General features: G+C 38.7%; 1 protein-coding gene across 6 annotated transcripts in view; it reads left to right on the top strand.

Annotated features, from left to right (window-relative positions):
* The window catches only part of pou2f2b (POU class 2 homeobox 2b), a 45680-nt gene extending 27070 nt beyond the window's left edge, over nucleotides 1-18610 (top strand). For 2 of the 6 annotated variants that reach the window (XM_055210603.2, XM_055210605.2), the window contains 16 exons: nucleotides 2664-2729; nucleotides 2840-2874; nucleotides 3038-3097; nucleotides 4167-4277; nucleotides 4447-4695; nucleotides 4825-4930; nucleotides 6443-6534; nucleotides 8205-8333; nucleotides 8462-8603; nucleotides 8790-8938; nucleotides 10522-10713; nucleotides 11123-11171; nucleotides 11260-11398; nucleotides 11547-11609; nucleotides 12875-12948; nucleotides 14153-18610. In XM_055210603.2, the coding sequence (XP_055066578.2) occupies nucleotides 2664-2729; nucleotides 2840-2874; nucleotides 3038-3097; nucleotides 4167-4277; nucleotides 4447-4695; nucleotides 4825-4930; nucleotides 6443-6534; nucleotides 8205-8333; nucleotides 8462-8603; nucleotides 8790-8938; nucleotides 10522-10713; nucleotides 11123-11171; nucleotides 11260-11398; nucleotides 11547-11609; nucleotides 12875-12948; nucleotides 14153-14463 (1967 nt within the window). In that variant the 3' untranslated portion in view covers nucleotides 14464-18610. The remainder of the gene's footprint in view (nucleotides 1-2663; nucleotides 2730-2839; nucleotides 2875-3037; nucleotides 3098-4166; nucleotides 4278-4446; nucleotides 4696-4824; nucleotides 4931-6442; nucleotides 6535-8204; nucleotides 8334-8461; nucleotides 8604-8789; nucleotides 8939-10521; nucleotides 10714-11122; nucleotides 11172-11259; nucleotides 11399-11546; nucleotides 11610-12874; nucleotides 12949-14152) is intronic. The other 4 variants (XM_055210606.2, XM_055210607.2, XM_055210608.2 and 1 more) reach the window with 3 other exon arrangements.
* The last annotated feature ends 588 nt before the right edge of the window (nucleotides 18611-19198 follow it).

Below are 19198 nucleotides of genomic sequence, written 5' to 3'. Positions count from 1 at the left end.
GGTGATGAAATACGGGCTACATGAAGTGTGAGTGACCCTCAGGGAAACCCACTACAATCTTCTTTATGGGTTTCCCCTTTACTCCAGCTACCAGCTGCATCTTTGACCTTGCGAAGCCACTTTCAGCTCCACACTCAAAAGGCAAGAGTTCTCATTATGACAACTTTTGGCCTGCCAGACTGAAGAACTGCTATATAATAACACATGCCGAAACACTCTGGACTATTGAGAGAAATGACTGAAGTAATATAGTATGATGCTTGCTAAGACAGACTGTGAACGTAGATTGAGTACGAATGCTACCTTGAGAAGTACCAGCAGGTGTTTTCTAGTCTGGACATATAGTCATCGCTAAATATTTGGCCTTATAAACATTTTTTAGGCAACAATCATATGTAGTCCATGCCACCTTTATATCAATTAAAAAAGCTGAGCACAATGATGACATTAAAGAGATAGACTTATACAAGAAATATGATCGCTCTGGTTCCTGTCTATCTTTCTTGACTAATTACAGATGCATTGGCTATAAACTATGTTATTGATTATTGACACCACATGGACAGACTCACCCCAAGCTAACTGACATTGTGTGGTAAAATAGGATATTATGAGGTTAACACAGACATTAAGACAGGAAATCTGTATTTGTGTTAGTCTGCCCTATTTCAAAATGAAGACGTTTTGCTGCATTTAGTATGCACTACAATAACCGGGGTTGGTTCTCATTTACAGTATGTGCAGGCAGCGTGTAAGCATATTTATTTCAGTTTTATAATTAGAAACGCAGATCTGGTTTTAATATATCCTATTAATACAGAAGTTATAAAATGGAGAAGTTAATGTGTAAGTTTAGAAATTAAACTGCATGTGTAAGCTACTGTATTAAGATGGTATAGCAGCATTCACGACATTTATTGTGCGTACGTGTGTGTTTGTGTGTGTATGTGTGTGTGTGTGGTGTGTATTAATAGCTGTAAAGGTTTGGTTTAACACATTGTGCTTGCTCTAGCCTTAGGGGAAACGCAGAGGGAAGTGAGACATTGACACCAAACCATCAAACACCCTTCATATTAACTTCATATAAATGATGAACTGTACATTCACACAAACTGTTCTAAATGAATAATAAAATAAATACCGTTGCAATGCTTATAAGGCACATTCATTATGAATCTACAAAGTCAAATTAGTTTGCATGCCGTGCATAAATGCGAGACCTCTTGGCTTTAAATCAATGCTGGGAAGTTTTGATTTGAAGATCATTAATAAACAGCCTTATATATTTATGGATCTCTGTTTTTTTTAATGGGACAAATGATGCCATCCAAACTCACTCACCGTTCAGTCACGTTACGTAATCAAAAAAATATTCTTGAATTTTCGGCCTAAACTATTATAGTATCATTTTGCCAGTATAGGATGTTGTGTGGAAACCCAGAATGAAGTATTTTCTCTGCATTTGCAGATTTCAAAGGGGGTTTCCTATTTACTTCCTTTTATTAACTGGACACTGGATTGGAGTGTCAGAGGAAGTCGGCAATTCTTCAGCATTTTGGTGGCTTTTACACCAGTTACACAACTGATATTAGTAAAATCTGGTTAACTTTCTCTGGGGTTTTTAAAATGTAGTAAACCAAGCTTTTCGTGTTTCGAATGTCCGTGAAGAAAACTTATGCTCTACTGCCCCCTGGAGTTTGATATTAACGATCAGTATCATTGTTTAATGTAGTAGCCAGATATGAAATATTGTTGAAGGAATAAATGAAGGGTTGGTGTGGGACAGATTGATCAGAGCAGGAGAGAGATAGCAGCACATGCAGGTGGGTGATATTATTAGTCAGTCGTTGGGTTTATTTGCATTTTTTCACAAAAGGGAAGTGAGTGTGTTTCTCTCTCTCTCTCTCTCTCTCTCTCTCTCTCTCTCTGTGTGTGTGTGTCTACAAAATTATACCCCTTATCTTTATCAGAAACATACACGTCTGTACAGTTGTCTTTTGTATCACTGTAAAAAATATGCAACATTTTTATCAAATCAACATATATTTTTTATGTTACTTTAACAATTTTAACTTGATTTTATAAATTATGACTACTTATCACAACCCCAAACTTAAAATAGTAGGTTGAATTGACTTGCGAAACCAAGTTGTTTGAATGCTGCATTTTTATAGTGTATGTATGGATGTTTTGTGTTCATTCTATTTAGTTTATTTTTTATACATTTAGTGCCAGAATTTATATTTTATGAAACTCTAAAAGCTAAATCTAAAAAATATTATTATAAATTGTATAAGCCACAATACATTTCACACACAAGTAGTTTTTGTTTTTCTCTCTGCGCTGAGGGGCTCTACGGGGACGGCCCCATGAGGTTGGCTACAGTTAAATAAGTGACGCATCTATGATGACTATTAGTTTGATTGATCACACACAGATCCCGCTTGTTTGAAAAAATATATACTTCCTCAAAAATAGTCTTTTTTCTTATTACAGGCATCTGAAATAAGAACAAGGATAGAAAAAGCAAAACACATATTTAGAAATATCAAGGTCATCTGCCAATACCATTTTATTTGTTGTGCATTGCAAAGTTTCCGATGAAATAAATCAGCCTGTCGAAACAGATAATCACTTTATCTCTCTCTCTTTCGCTTTCACAGATATCAGAATGTCAAAACCAGTAGAGGTTGAGAATCCAGCAGCAGACTCTCCGATGGAGAGCACAGGTGAACTGCAGCTGTGTTATAGTCTGGACTCTGTTATTAAGAGGATTTTTATATATATATGATTTGCCCCTGAATAACATTAACTTTTCTATCTCTGTTTTGTCTCTCAGACTCAGAGAGAAATGGCTCAGATTCTAATAATCAGGTAAGTAAAAGACAAATACACATAGGCAAAATGTTCCTCGGTCCATAGTTTATTACTACAACAAAACCCAAGTTATTTTACATCATACTTAAGTGTGACATTTGTGGCAGGCGAAGGTTTTATCTTTAATCTAGACTGTAATCTGGACATTTCTCTTCAACAGGTTCAGTCGATGAAAATCAATCCCTTCTCCCTTTCCCCTACACTGAGCAATGCCAACAAGGTATTTAAACATACTGTAAATGTATTTGATCTGTTACTAAGTAATTTACATGTTATAGATGTCTTTGATCGAGAAAGTTTTACAGTTTTTGCAGTGAAAAAAATGAATTTCTTATTTAGTATTTTAATTTTTTGTATACTTTTGTAGTACAAATACAAAATGCTCTCTTGAAGGAAATCTTGAAGGAAAACACCACCGTTTTTCAATATTTTACTACGTTTTTACCTCAACTTAGATGAATTAATACATACCTATCTTTTTTCAACACGTGCACTTTTAATCTTTGTACAGCACTTCGTAAATGTGTTAGCATTTAGCCTAGCCCCATTCATTCCTATGGCTCCAAACAAAAGTTTTATTTTGTGCCACCATACTTACTCGTGTAACTACTCATGTGACAGTCTTTAAATAGGGAAAACATGGAAGTGATTGGTGGCTTCTAAATTCATCCCTGTTTGGATCCTAAGGAATGAATGGGGCTAGGCTAAATGCTTACACATTAGGTGCTGTACACAGATTAAAAGTGCATGCAATGAAAAAAGATAGGTATGTATTAATTTGTCTAAGTTGAGGTAAGAACATAGTAAAATATTTAAAAAATTGTGGTGTTTTCCTTTAAATGGATAGTTCACCCAAAAATGAAAATTCTGTCATCATTTACTCACTCTCATGTTGTTACAAACCAGCAAAAATTTCTTTGTTCTGATAAACACAAAGATATTTTAAGAAATGTTTTTAAACCACACCGTTTGTGGAGCCCATTTACTTTCATAATAGGAAAGGTACTTAATTCAGTTTTGCTTCTCGTACCACACTGGCAGATTTTATACTTGTTTTAAGCACAAACTCACTTAATTCGGATATATATATATATATATATTTTAAGAAAACAAGCCTTTAAATCTAAGGTCATGTTGATGAAAACAAGATATAAAATACTAAGCAAGATATCCATTTTCGCAGTGTGATGCTGTAGATTAGCAATGTTACTCTTTTCAGCAGGAAGTGCTTTTTGATATGATCATCCTCACTTTTTCTCACATAGCTCATAAATGTGTCTGTGTCTCAGGCTAAAGTGGAGGATTGTGGTGAAATGTCTCCAGCTCCTGTACAAACTACATCCGCTCAGACGGCCCTTTCCCACACACAGCTGATGCTAGCTGGCGGCCAGCTTGCAGGAGTAAGACGACCATTCAACTACAACTTCATATAATCATTTGCGTGTGCTTATGTGTGTTGCCTGCAGTCCCTGCATCAGCCTGCTTGCTTTAAATGTGCATTCTTTCATTCGCTTCTTCTTTTCTCTCTGTGTCTGGCATTCTCTCTCTCTCTCTCTCTCTGTTCTCTAGTTGACTGCACTCTTGCCTGCACAACAGCAGCTGCTCTTACAGCAGGCGCAGCTCCTCGCCGCAGCTGTGCAGCAGTCACATGCAGCCCACGCGGCCAATCAACAGCAAGCACAGCAGCAGGCCAATCAGCAGGCAGCTCAATCGCAGTCACACGGCCAATCGCAGAGCACACAAGAGCAAAACGCCGCCTCCGTCCCGCCCCCTCCTCACCAGCTCCCTCTATCTCAGCCAATCCAGCTCACTGCCCAGGTACAGCTAATCATGATGCTGACCTGTGAGAGAGGGGTGGCGATGAAACTGAAATGATACTAGGAGCACATGCAGTACAGTATTGAAGAAATAGTCATTATCTAGACTAAAAACATCTCTGTCTTTCAGGACATTCAGCAGCTGTTGCAGCTTCAGCAGTTGGTTCTTGTTCCAGGACACACTCTGCCTTCACCTGCTCAGTTTCTATTACCACAAACACAACAAGGGCAGCAAGGTGACTTTCTAATAACACGTCTTATGAAACTCTTATGAAACTTTGGTTACACCATGTCCATGGTGCATTATAAACACACAAGCTACAAAATACATTTTTTAAAAGGGTACCCCATAGTGGAATATTATGCAAAAAAAAAAAGGTTTAATGTACTTTATGTTTCAAGTAGCAAATATTTTTTTCTCTGTTCAGTGAAAGCACACTGAAAGTACACACAATATTGATGTGTAATAGAGATCCATGGTGTGGTTAAAGGATTACTCCACTTTCTTTAAAAAATCTTGATAATTTACTCACCCCCATGTCATGCAAAATGTTGATGTCTTTCTTTGTTGTTCTCTTCTTTTTGAGGAAATCATTCCAGGATTTTTCTAAATTTAAAAGGCTAGTTCACAGTTTAAATGCAGTTAAAAATTGCAGTTTCAATGCAGCTTCAAAGGGCCCTAAACGATCCCAAAGGAGGCACAAGGATCTTATCTAGCAAAACCAAAAATATGCACTTTTAAACCACAACTTCTTGTCTTGCACCAGCCGTCTGATCCGCCAGCATGACGTAATTGTGTAAGCACGTCGAAAGGTCACACGTAACATATTTGAAACGCACATTTGCAGACCATTTTAACAATAAACTGACACAAAGACATTAGTTAATATCATTCCACATACAACAATGTCTGAACCGTCCTCTTTACTCACACTGGAGCGGTAGTTTCGCATACGTCATATGTGACCTTTTGACATGATGACGCATTACGTGAGGTAACGCTGGCGCATCACACGGCTGGTGCAAGACAAGAAGTTGTGGTTTAAAAGTGCATATTCTTTATTTTTCTTGCCGAAAATGACAATCGTTTTTGCTAGATAAGACCCTTATGCCTCTTTTGGGATAGTTTAGCGCCCTTTGAAGCTGCGTTGGAACTGCAATTTTAAACTGCATTTAAACTGTGAACTGTTGGGGTCTATTAAGTCTATTAAACTGAGAAAAATCCTGGATTGCTTTTCTTAAAAAAACGTAATTTCTTCTCGACTGAACAAAGAAAGACATTAACGTTTTGGATGACATGGGGGTGAGTAAATTATCTGGATTTTTAAGTATCCTTCAAGTAATCTTTCAAGTATCTTGGCATGGCACAAGCCGGTTAGAACAAAAAGAAATCATACACATTGGTAGTTTTTTTTTAAGATATTTCAAAAGAAATAGTGAATCAAAAAACAATGTTTGGAAAAGAAATGTTTGTACCCGACCAGAAGCCCCATTAACTTCAAAAATAGGAAAAAAGACTACTATGGAAGTCAATAGGGGTTCTGATCGGTTTGGTTACAAACATTCCTCAAAATATCTTCCTTTGTGTTCATTAAAACAAAGAAATGTGTACAGGTTTGTAACAACATTAGAGTGAGTAAATGATGACAGATTTGTCATTTTTGGGTGAACTGTCCTTTTAAAGTAAGTCAGACCTGCTTCTTTTAATGATGATAATTGTATTTTAAGGTTGTATATGTATGTTTCAGGGCTGCTATCAACACCAAATCTAATTCCACTACCTCAGCAAAACCAAGGAAGCCTGCTGGCCGCTCAGCCCAGACTTAGTCTTCAAGCACAGGTACAGCATCACAAGTATGCTCGGTTTTAGACTAGATTAACATTCAAACCGAGATCATGTTGCACCCTCTTTTGTAAATAGCACTATTTGTCAATGTAAAGGAAATTATCCCGTCAAATTAACCAATGCATTTTCTATATGTTCTTTTCCACACCTGCACCGCACTTGCGGTGGAGCGACAGTATTTTACCATTTTCACTAAAGTGAAAGAAATCCACCCAATGCCACTCACTACGCCAGAGAGCTGCCACAATGGGACATGTGACACACTTTCCCCGCATGACTGTCAATCCCAAAATCCACCTTAATAATTAAGACGTGAATTAAGAAGTTTGCACAAAAAAGTAAACATCGGTTACTGCCATTTACAACTCTTTAAAAATTGACTTTAAAGACATTACACACTTTTATTTCAATGGACACTTTACTATCCTGTGATCCCCCGGGAGAGGAGTTATTCAATGAAGAAGAAGAAGGAGAGGGTTGTTTTATTAAAAAAATGTCAGAAAGCGGTAACACGGCTCTATTCAAATCCAAATACATATATTAAAGGACAAGTTCGGTATTTTACACTTAAAGCCCTGTTTTCAGATTGTTTATGATGAAATAGAACGGTTTTGACTGAAGTTCGACATGTGCGGCTGCCCCGAGAATTTTTGGGTGTTTGTGTTTCGCCTCCCACCTTTGCGGTGGGTTTGGTGGTGCGCTGGAGCGGTCCTTCCTAGAATGCATTGAACTTTCGTTTACAAAGACGTGAAACTCACAGAGTGGTCAGGGGTGTTCACTGGTATGCTCACACAAAATCGCTGCAAAATGCGCATTCCAACAGGTTTTATCGTAGTTTTTGCCAACTCCATTGACTTGTATTAGATGTGCTGTGAGGTACGGTATTACTCCGCGCCGGGAACTTTGTTTGTATTCTTGCAATTGGCAATGGCGGATTAGCGTCACCACCTGGGCTGGATTGTCTGTTATTCAAGCTCTCAACGGAAGAATATACGGGTGTGAGGCGTTTGGAAAAATAGGTCCACAAGTTAACAACGAATGCTAAAACAGCTGTTGGAAAGCATCTTTTGCAGCAATTTTTGTGTGAGCATATCAGTGAACACCCCTGACCACTCGTGAGTTTCACGTCTTTGTAAACGAAAGTTTAATGCATTTTAGGAAGGATTGTTCCAGTGCACCATTAAACCCATTGTAGAGGTGTGAGGTGAAACACAAACACCAGAAAATTCTCGGGGCAGCCGCATATGTCGAAATTTCAGTCAAAATCGTTCTATTTCACCATAAACAATCTGAAAACAGGGCTTTAAGTGTAAAATACCGAACTTGTCCTTTAACAGTATATGTAACAGTCGAGATGTATGCCCCCAACATGTTTACTAATGTGAGCTACTGGCATTAGCCTCAAAGCAGAGCCAATCAGAGCAGAGCTCAACATTATTATTCATGACCCTTCCAAATAGGGCAAGACCATTTCATTCAAAGGAAAATCATAGGGTTGTAAATGGACATGTAAAACATTTTTGGATAATTTTTGCACTTAAGAAAGTTACATATCTTCTATGTAAATATTAAAGAACAGTTTAACATATTTCAATGCATTCTTTGGCACCTTTAAATCTGATGATAAGCACTCATGTTGGATTTGTATGACTTTGGTTTTACAGAGAGAAAAGGTTGCGGAGAGCACAGGAACTCCAGTGACCTCACATTCTGAGGAACCAAGTGACCTGGAGGAACTGGAGCAATTTGCCCGCACATTCAAACAGAGAAGAATCAAATTGGGCTTTACACAGGTACACAAACACGTGAACACACACACACACACACACACACACACACACACACACACACACACACACACACACTCAAAACCATTGTTTTTTTTTTTACTTTCTAACTGTTACATTATTCTTCTATACAGGGTGATGTGGGACTGGCCATGGGGAAGCTTTATGGGAATGATTTCAGTCAGACCACCATCTCCCGATTTGAGGCACTCAATCTCAGCTTCAAGAACATGTGCAAACTCAAACCCTTGCTGGAGAAGTGGCTCAACGATGCAGGTAAACAACTGATTGAATTTTACAGCCTCTACTTTAACCCAAAGCTTACAGTATCATGTCCCGTGCATACACTAATAGCATAAACTTGAACATTCACAAAGACTGAATATGAATTATATGAATATAAAGATGAAGTATCATGGGCGGGGGCTGTGATTTTAAAGCTTTTATTACTTGTTTGCACAGAGACAATGTCAATGGACAGTACCCTGCCAAGTCCCAGCGCTCTCTGTTCTCCATCTCTCGGCTATGACGGCATTCCAGGACGGCGCAGGAAGAAACGCACCAGCATTGAGACCAACGTCCGTGTCGCTTTGGAACGCAGCTTCATCACGGTCAGAAAACGTGACTTAATTTGAAACATTTACTACTGCTGATGTCAACAATACCAGTAATACTGTCTTTGACCACAAATTATTACTATTATTATTTTAAGGGAAGAGCACTTAGGTAATGCAGCTGCATGTATGAACAATCAAATTCATTTATTGTTTTAATACTAATTAAAGATAAAAACTATTATGTTTTATGTATTAACATCTGTTATATTTTTATATTTAAAGGATTAGTCCATTTTCTTAAAAAAATACAAATAATTTACTCACCACCATGTCATCCAAAATGTTGATATCTTTCTTTGTTCAGTCGAGAAGAATTATGTTTTTTCAGGAAAACATTCCAGGATTTTTCTCATTTTAATGGACTTTAATGGACACCAACACGTAGCAGTTTTAATGCAGTTTAAAATTGCAGTTTCAAAAGGACTCTAAACGCGGCATAAGGGTCTTATCTAGCGAAACGATTGTCATTTTTGACAAGAAAAATAAAAAATATGCACTTTTATATCACAATTTCTCGTATATCTCCGGTCATGTGATGCGCCAGCGCGACCTCACGTAATACGTCATCACGTTAAGAGGTCACGGATGACGTATTGAAACTACGCCCCAGTGTTTACAAGTGTGGAGAAAGAGGACCGTTCCGACGTTGTTGTATGTCGAATGATACCAATTAATCTTATTGTGTCAGTTTATTGTTTTAAAGTGGTCTGCAAATGTCCGTTTCATATATGTAACACGTGACCTTTCCACTGCAGTACGCAATTACATGAGGTCGCGCTAACGCGTCACAGGACCGGAGTTAGACGAGAAATTGTGGTTTAAAAGTGCATATTTTTTATTTTTCTTGTCAAAAATGACAATCGTTTCACTAGATAAGACCCTTATGCCTGGTTTGGGATCGTTTAAAGTCCATTGAAACTCCGTTAAAACTCCAATTTTAATGCATTAAAACTGTTACGTGTTGGGGTCCATTAAAGTCAATTAAAATGAGAAAAATCCTGGAATGTTTTCCTTAAAAAACATAATTTCTTCTCGACTGAACAAAGAAAGACATCAACATTTTGGATGACATGGTGGTGAGTAAATTATCTGGATTTTTTTTAAGAAACTTGACTAATCCTTTAAGTTTTAAAGGTACTTTGTGTAACTTTTAGGAATATCTCTAGACAGAAATGCAATATAATATACATAACTAAATTATCAGGGGCGTAAAAAGGCCTTACATAGTAACTTTATTGTTTTGAGCCGTTTTTATCTACATAAACCGCAGGTTTTACAGTAGCCGTAAATGGACAAACTGTTCTATAGATTGCGATTTGTTTTTACGTTTTCTCAGACAATGACATGTTTGTCCTGTGGCGGCTACCGTAGCACTATGCGTTTAGAAAGGGAGGGGTAGCTGTGCTGTCTCACCGTTATATGCCGCTTAAAATCTACACAGTGGATACAGTTTTTTAACTGGTATTGAGAGTTTTAGTGGTATTGGTAGTGACTACAGTAATAATAAAAATAAATAATATTCTCAATCAATCTTAATCGAAACCTGTGATGAAGTTTGGTGTGTTTTCTGCACTCAGAACCAGAAGCCTACCTCAGAGGAAATCCTGCTCATCGCAGAGAAGCTCAACATGGAGAAGGAGGTGATCCGCGTCTGGTTCTGCAATCGCCGACAGAAAGAGAAACGTATTAACCCCTCCAGTGCCACCCCTCCCTTGCCCAGCCAACCCCAGCCCACCTCGCACAAACCCCCCTGCTACAGCCCGCACATGGTACGACCCGGCTTGCACCCTTGAGCCACACCTCCACCTGAAACAACCCCATGCCACGACACTAGTGGCTGTTCCTGCATGAGCAGACATTGATAGCCATGCATTCCCATTTAATGCTGAACGTGGTTTCACCCACACTGCATTGCTTTACATTTCAAAGCACAATTATTGTAATTTTTACTTTCATAGAGATAGTTTATTGTAATAGTATTGGGGATTGGATTCAACCTCATGCATGCCTATGTATTCCCTAAATTATAAAGTTTTGCATAACTAAGGAACTTTAAACATGCACAAAAGAGCACATGCTTTCCAGTGTTTGACTCCTGCCTCTTTTTTTCACCGTCCGAATATTTTCTGTTTGATCTGTGACATCATGTTCTTGTCCTTCCTTGCATTTTCTTTACAGATGGTCAGTCAAGGTCCATCCCAGACAGTGACCAGTCTCAGTACAGCAGGTATGGTGCACACCTGGACAGCTGTTTATTACATAAACACTTTACTAAATAATAACAAATACTCAGCGTTTGATCTTCCCTTTTTCAGTGACCACCATGTCATCAGTTTGCCCTCTGACCCCAAGTGGACCTTCCTTAAGCTCCGCCCCATCTCCGGTGACCCCGCCTCCCCGCAGTGACACCAGCCCTGCCCCTCCGAGTCACAGCACACTAAGTCTAAACGCAGGGTGAGTTTCACTCTCTCATCCATGCACGTAAACCCTCAATAGTAGTCACAGTCATCATCTTTATGGCTCAGCAAATGTCACGTTCGCTGCAGTGCTTGTGTGTGTGTGTGCAAATGTATTTTTATGTGTGTGATTTTGTCATCCGCAGTTCTTGGCATAAAAAGAACGGCGACGTTTCAAACTACATCACTGATTTTGCTGCGGCTTTGAGGTGAATGCAGCAAGCAGTCTGTGTGTGCTCACACACAAAACACCAATATAAACTTACATGCACACACACACACACACACACACACACACACACACACACAAACACGTTTATCAAGAGTTGGGACAATGTATGTCATACGTGTGTTTATAGATTAATTTAGATATTTAATTTCACTTAATAATATACGGTGTTATTTACACAATTGGGTGATTCTTGCGAAATTAGAGTTATGAGGTGTCATGAAACATTTTTATAAAAAAGTAAATGCAAAGTAAGAGTATCAAAATAAAAAGCATACAGTTACAAACATCTCTTCATGTACTATTTTGCACATGATTTATAATGACATCATACAAACCAATTTTGTTGTTTTTTTCTACATTCAAGGGGAAAATTTTCATTACCGCAACACGTCTATGACTAGATTTGGGTTCTTTGACATGGAAATATCTATAACTAAAAAATCTAAAAAATAAAAAGCTTCAGTGCATGTTACACTATAAACATTTACAGTAAAGAAACATGTGGTATTTGTTGATCATTGGTAAATGTAGAGGCAATAATAAGGAATATAAATGTGTCCAAGACCAATTTTCTCATCCTCCGCAACAATTTTCAATCATTGTTTAAGCCCTCAGTGAACTAACATTTTCAAAAAAAAGGGACATAATTTACTGTGACACTCAAAATGGCTACCAGGTAAGCAGTTTGGTTTGTCATAGTACCTAGACAACTTTTTAGTTCTCATTACCGAAACATGAGTTTGTAAATGCATATATTTAATGTAATATCATGTTGCGGTAATGATAATTTTTATAATAATAATCTAAAAAATGTAAATAATTCTATAGGAAATATTTTTTAAATCCTCTAAAAATAAAGTAAGTTCAGACCTTAATCTTATATGTACAAAAAAAAATGCTGGATACCTTCTAAATCTGGATTTCGTGAGAATCACCCAAGTAGGCTTCATATAAACGGATCTAATACTTCTGTTCCACTTGTTTACATTTACTAAAGACAACGTCAACTGTTTAAATCTCTGTAAGAATACAAGAAATGCATTTAAGTACATTAATAGAGAGACTGATGTGTCTTCTGCTGTTATGCAACTGCATTGCAATGTTTATTCTGAAAAGATTTGTTCTTCTTGCTAACCCTTAACTATGCTTCCTAATGCTTCCTGTCTTTCCCTTTTCCCCTTTTCTTCCCTTCTGCTTTTCTTGATGTCTATATGTTTTCCGGGGTGGTCATATGTGAATCAGGAATGCGGTGAGGGGTGTTAACACAGGAATGAACCAAGCTTTTCTTGCAAACAACCCACTAGCTACTATCCAAGGTTTGTGAGATAGTAAACGAAACTAGGAAAGATGTTTTACTGTCAAACAGAACTACTCAACACGCCCCCCATATAAACACAGTGTAATTGTAGATTATTTAAGGTTGCCAGGCAATGTCACATCATGTAGTGCATCACGGATATATCGTATTTATGACATTAACGTGCACGAACGCCACCACAAAGTCGTGAATACCTCTGGACAATGAACAAACCTTGCTGTATTTTCGTGAAAATTCATTAAAGGTATAGCGGGAGATTTTCACGAATTTTTGAAAAGAACCACCCTCCACTTAAAAAAAAAACGGACATGCGCAACACTTTACCGTTTACAAGTTGCTGTCGGCATGTTTACCATGTCTGGGTGGTTCGTGACTTGTGCCAGGGCTAGCATCGCTAATCATAGCTTTTACTAGCAGTAATTTTATTTTTTGAGCCCAACCTATGCTTTTAGCGCACGCCAGCATGTGAAATAGTCTCCCAAAAACACTCTGGTCTTGTTTCTTTCTTCAGAGGCCTTTCTCTTCTTGTCATACAATTCGTAGACACTTTTTCTCTTGCGACCCTCAGACATTTTGAAAAAACACGTTGAGAACGTGAGCTTCAATGAATAGTTGAAACCGTAGACCACCACACATATACACCTGTGCAGAAAGCGAACCTAGGGACGACTACGTCAACATATCACCAGAATAATTGACAATTGGGATGACCAATAGTCTTGATGATCCACCCGGAAAAAGAAAATCTTCCGCTATACCTTTAAAGGTATCTTGCTTTGACAAAGGTGACTTGAACGCACCTGATATCATAAAAACAACTCAATACGAACAACCCAGGGGGACTTAAATGCATAATTTGCACAACATGGTATACAGTAGATGTATACCTTTCATCTCAATCTTGATCAAAACTGATCTGTGGTAACAAAAAAATTGGTAGTGCAGTCATTGAGGCAAATGGGGTTTTGCTTCGTGGTCCCTAAGCTTTCCAAAGTTGAGTAGTCCTGTTTGATTAACATCTGCCACCTCATTTGAGACTTCTGATCGAGTGTTTATGTTGTCCTACCTTTGCTAAAACTCTTATTCTCCTTCATCTAACATCTGTAACTTTACACAATACTAGCCGATCACGATGCATGCTAATGTTGAGAATAATACAGTGAATGCTGTACCAACTATTTGCACCTATCTGTCTTTAACAGCACTAGCAGCCAGTGGTGGCCAGCTGCCCATTTCCAGTCTTGAAGGCAGCAGCAAGGTTTTAATGGGTGGTTCTGGGGCTCAAGGAGCAGGTCTCCCCTCTTCCCTTTTCCTTAACCACACCTCTCTGTTGCCCATGGCGACAGGCACCGGAATGGGATTGGGCGGTTCAGCTATGGGCCAAGTAGCCAAAACATCATTCCCATTTACAGGCGGCATGAGTCTTTCCCCTTGCTCAAGCCCCACCTCTTCCTGCTCTTCCAGCGATTTGGTACACAGCCCACACTCGATGGGAGGGTCTAAAATTGAGTGACATTACCCGTTGGCCAATCACAGGAGGAAAGGAGGAGAAGGTGAAACTTCACCTGTTAACCAAAGCATCTTTTTGATCTCCTTCTTCCCGTTTCTCTTTTACACGCTCTTTCTTCCTCTCTCCCACTCTACCGATGCCAAAAATACACTGAGTACAAGAGGGGAGAGATGGAGAGACAGAATGGAGGGAGAAAGGAAGAGGAGGAACTACGAAACCAAAAAAACACCGCAAGGCTTAGCAGGACGCAGCCAAATACATAACTAATAAGAAAACAAAGAAGAAAAAGCGCAGCGTGAAGAGGACAAAGTGATCCTTGGAATCTGTCTGCACCAAAAACAAACTTCTACTGTGTTGTACAACAATAACAAAGGATAAACTTCAACTCTTTGAAGCTGACACGCCGAGTACTAAATACCAAAAAGTCAAATGAAACTTTAAGAGACTCACTATGACAAAAAATACAAGCATACCAAAATCTCAAATGCCAAAAACAAACACCAAAAATACGGATGGAAAAGCTTTATCCAAAGGACCTGTAAATAGCCAACCGTCCAGGACCAGTGACACAAGAACTTATCATCTGCCATAAAATCATGCTGTGTGTCATGTTAATACAATTATTTTCAGCATTAGTTTTGACTACATCTGAGCCATGCTTTCATGTTTTCGTCTTGTCTAGATTCTCCAATCCTTCCTCTTTCCAGCCTCATATTTAACAGAACATAGCAGGTTTTTTATTTTTATGGTCATCATCATCATCATTTCATGTCATATTAGTAAGTAGAGTACAGGGTGTTTAGTCCTGTGACATGGATGTGTCTCTCTTTCTCTGTAAGAGTATTCATACTTCTAGTTAAGTGTAAATACTCAATAATGTTCATCCCATTTGTCATCCATCACTCACCTGCTCCCGTTTGAATACCAAAGCGATTCATTCATACACACGATGCAGGGAGCGATCAGGTGCCCACACCGTGGCCACTCCCACTTATAGACACATGGGAGATGTCTCGGTGAAGAAGACGCCAGAAGTCCTCTCTGCTTTTTTACAAGCCAAAAATGAAACCAAACTTCACAGCCAGTCAAACTTCCACTAACCCAGAACGGAAAACCAAACCAAATATAAACGGAGAGTAACAACGTCCCTTCATGCATTTCTGGACCGAGGTCACCCAGAACCTTGTAGCAAGGGATACAATTGAGATCCACCTTCCTCTGCCTCCCGTCATTCAAACTCTTCCTGGTCCTGGGTGGCGGGAACTTTGATGACCTCACTGAACTCATCTGATATAGATGTTTAGGGTTTGTTTGGGGGTTGGAAGGGTTGTTATTTTTTTTCGGTCTTTTGTTCCGTCTGTCTCTTGTCGTGGGGTTTTTCGATGCGGTGCGTGTTGATGCTGTAATTCTTAATTTGCGTGCTTTCGTTTGAGAAAAAAGGTATTGCCGAAATCTCATTTTTACGTTCCCTACTCGTTCCTATCTAGTTGTGTTAGAGACTCTAATCAGGTGGTTGAAACAATACTGTGAACATTCAGTAGTTAACCAGGATAAACACACGCTCGAGTGCATCCAAAGAAACCAAATATACAGTAAGCAAGCTTTAAAGAGAACCAAATAACAGATACTCCGCCATTTACATATTCTCATCCACGACCGTACAGTTGTATTTATATTGTGCTATAATCTGTAGCAGGAACGAGGGATGGTTAACATGAACTCGGTTCTTTGCGTCAACGTATAGTCAGAATGGGTCGGTTAGTGCTTCTATAGATTTTGTAGTAAATGATCTATGTTATTATGCTTACTTATTGCTAATGTATGGAAGATAAACTTTGTGAAAAGATGAAAAAAATGTCGCTATTTACTTATAGACCAAAAATTCACACTATCTCTCTTTTTTGGGTTTTTGTGTCTTCTTCCTCCCCCGGTTTCTTTATTTATTCTCCTCTTGCTGGAGTTTCCTAATTTTTTATATTTATTATTTAATATATTACAAATGCTGTTTTGTAGTGGGTGTGTTTGAGGCACCAGATTGTATTACAATGTAAACTTCCTTTGCCAAGGCAACCTTTCGAACCAAATCCATCGACAAATGCAACCGTCGGTCCTAATCGACCGACCGCAACAGCACAGGGGTCGACGCTCGTCTTCTCAACCCCGTAGCTGTACTGGACTGTGGAGGGGTAACCTATCAGGGGAAAAAGCAGCACTGCGTTTCAAAATGTTGCGGTAGCGTCCGTTCACAACAGTAACCTTCAAGAGTTCGAGCATGCACTGCCACGGTGAGATTATATAATCACAATTGTAGATCTTGCCCAGACAGCTCACCTGTTTTTAGATACCCGCATTGTATCTCCACATAGCTACCCGTCTCACCAAAGATGATGTTACTCGTTGCGTTGCTATGGTTACTGTCGTGACGGCTACCACGCTTGTGATGATGTTGCGCGCAGTGCTGCCGTTAGCCTTGACCTGAAAGCTTTAAACAGCTACAAAACCAAAAACTTTAGGAGAGAAAAGATGGAGGTATTCGGGTGAAAGGGGTTTCCGTAGCGCGGGAGGGGGGAGAGGATACAGCAAAATATATGTATTGTACGATAGCAGAAATGTATCTCCATCTTCCTCTCTGCCTCACTTCTCCTCTTTTTCCGATTTCTGTTTTGATTTTTTGTGTCCGTCGTTTTGTCTCTTGGGTAGAGGGTGTGAAAGAGAGATAGTTCCTCGTATACCTCACGTTCCTCAATGACAAACCAAATCGATGAATGCTTTAAACCGAGAGGCGGGCTGCATCCGAAAGAAGCGTTCTGATTGGCCAGAGCTAAGGGATCGGATGAAGGCGCTCACGAACGCCAGTAATGAACAAAAACGCTCTGGTCTGTTCACTTTCTCGGCCCTGCACCAGCCACTGGGAACACTTTTCCAGTCACCAAACACAGGGCAAGATGTGACACACACACACACACACATATATATGTACCTGTATTGTGTATGTATATACTGTATAAATCAGACAGGTGACTTAGAGGAAGTGGTGACTGTTGTTGCTAGGTGACAAATTTTATGTCTTAAAATGCAGCAGATATCTTGCTTTAACTTTCTCTCGCTGTCTATTTCACCTTTATAGTCAGGATCTTAAAATTAAAAACTGTTGATATGCAATGGCTGTAGTGTAAGGGAGTGTGTATTTAAAGTGTGGAGTCTCTTAATGGTGTGAATCCCCAGAGCATGATACCAAAGCAACACCCCATTCTGAGACCGAACACGACACACACACACTTTCTGAAAATATGCTCAGATTCTTCTGTTTATGATGGATTTGCTACATATGAATCTAATACGGTATTAGAGAACATTTCGCATAAAGACGACAACAAGCAAAGTCTGACCAGGTTAAGAGAAGTGCAAGTTAGATACCTTGCTTAACTCGTTTTCTTTCTCTGTATAGATAAACATGAAAAGCTTCAGTCCAAAGGTGTTTAAAAGTTTTTTTGTTTTTATATATAAATATATAGCAAAGAACTTAAACACTTCTAGTTAAACCAAAGAGCTACACTAACATCCTATTTTTTGTCTCGTTCCCTGGTCACCTAGCAACCCAGTTTCTGAAAGTATAACCTCAACACATACATTGATAATGATGATGATGATGATTAAATGTATATTTTGAATTATTCATTATATGGGGGAAAGTGTCATGATGATGAAAGATTGGGTTATTTTTTTCTTAGTGATTTGTCCACGTTCCCTGCTCACCATGTGTGGGTGCATCATTGTCTGTGTGTACATATGTTCATGTAAGCATGTTACACACTCTGGACTCCTAGTTGACAAATGCAGTTATTTTGGTAGTGTGGATGAATGTGGGTGTCTATTTTGATGTGTGTTGTCACGTTTTTACCCTTTTCATTGGTTTCTTTCCAGTTTAATTCTTCCTGGGTTGAAAAGTTCCTTCTTCCTTTTCTACTGTCTCTCTCTCTTTTCCTCCCTATGGTTAGCCTTTCGGTGTAATTATCTCTGAAACCAAAAAATAGTTGACAAATAACTTGCTTGTTCATTGTACAGTGTTGTTCATTTAAAGTCATTTTTGTAACTGAAAGTGTGTTTCACTCATCTGAATAAAAACAGTAGAGAGAAAAACGCATGAAAACGTTGTATTTTCATTGTGAAACGGATTCAGGTGTGATGGTGTCGTTTTTGGATTCGACCACCGGGTGGCAGCATCAGCACGATTCTTACGTGTACATATGATTCATCCATACGAGTTTCTGCCTCCACACATGGCGCATCAACTTAGTCACTTTCCTCACTCTCTACATCTATCAGTTTCTCTCATTTCTCCCTCTTTTTCCTCTTTTCACAGTTCTCATTCGCTCATCTGACTCATAGGACATCTGGTCTTCTTTTGCCAGGCAGTATGTCCTTTAATTCTGCTCATCTACACATCACACTTTTAAAAAAGTAATATTCATATGTTTTTAATATGGATCCAGATGTAGCCTTTTCCAATTTAAACAAATATTTAACTTTAAACTAAGTCTGAGTCAAAATAATAGTTTTATCATCTCACCCATGTTAAACTGTATGGCAGGGCTTGCCAAACTTTACACATATAATTTAGGACCCACCGAAATTTCTTATTTTATTTTTTTAATAATCATTCTCTTTCAAAAAAAAGAGTAGTTTACATTTTTCAACATTTATGGGGAGTTTCCCAGACAGGGTTAAGATTAATGGG

This window comes from Misgurnus anguillicaudatus, chromosome 10 (genome assembly GCF_027580225.2).
Source record: "Misgurnus anguillicaudatus chromosome 10, ASM2758022v2, whole genome shotgun sequence".
Classification (NCBI taxonomy): domain Eukaryota; kingdom Metazoa; phylum Chordata; class Actinopteri; order Cypriniformes; family Cobitidae; genus Misgurnus; species Misgurnus anguillicaudatus.
This window is presented reverse-complemented; position numbering and strand designations above follow the sequence as displayed.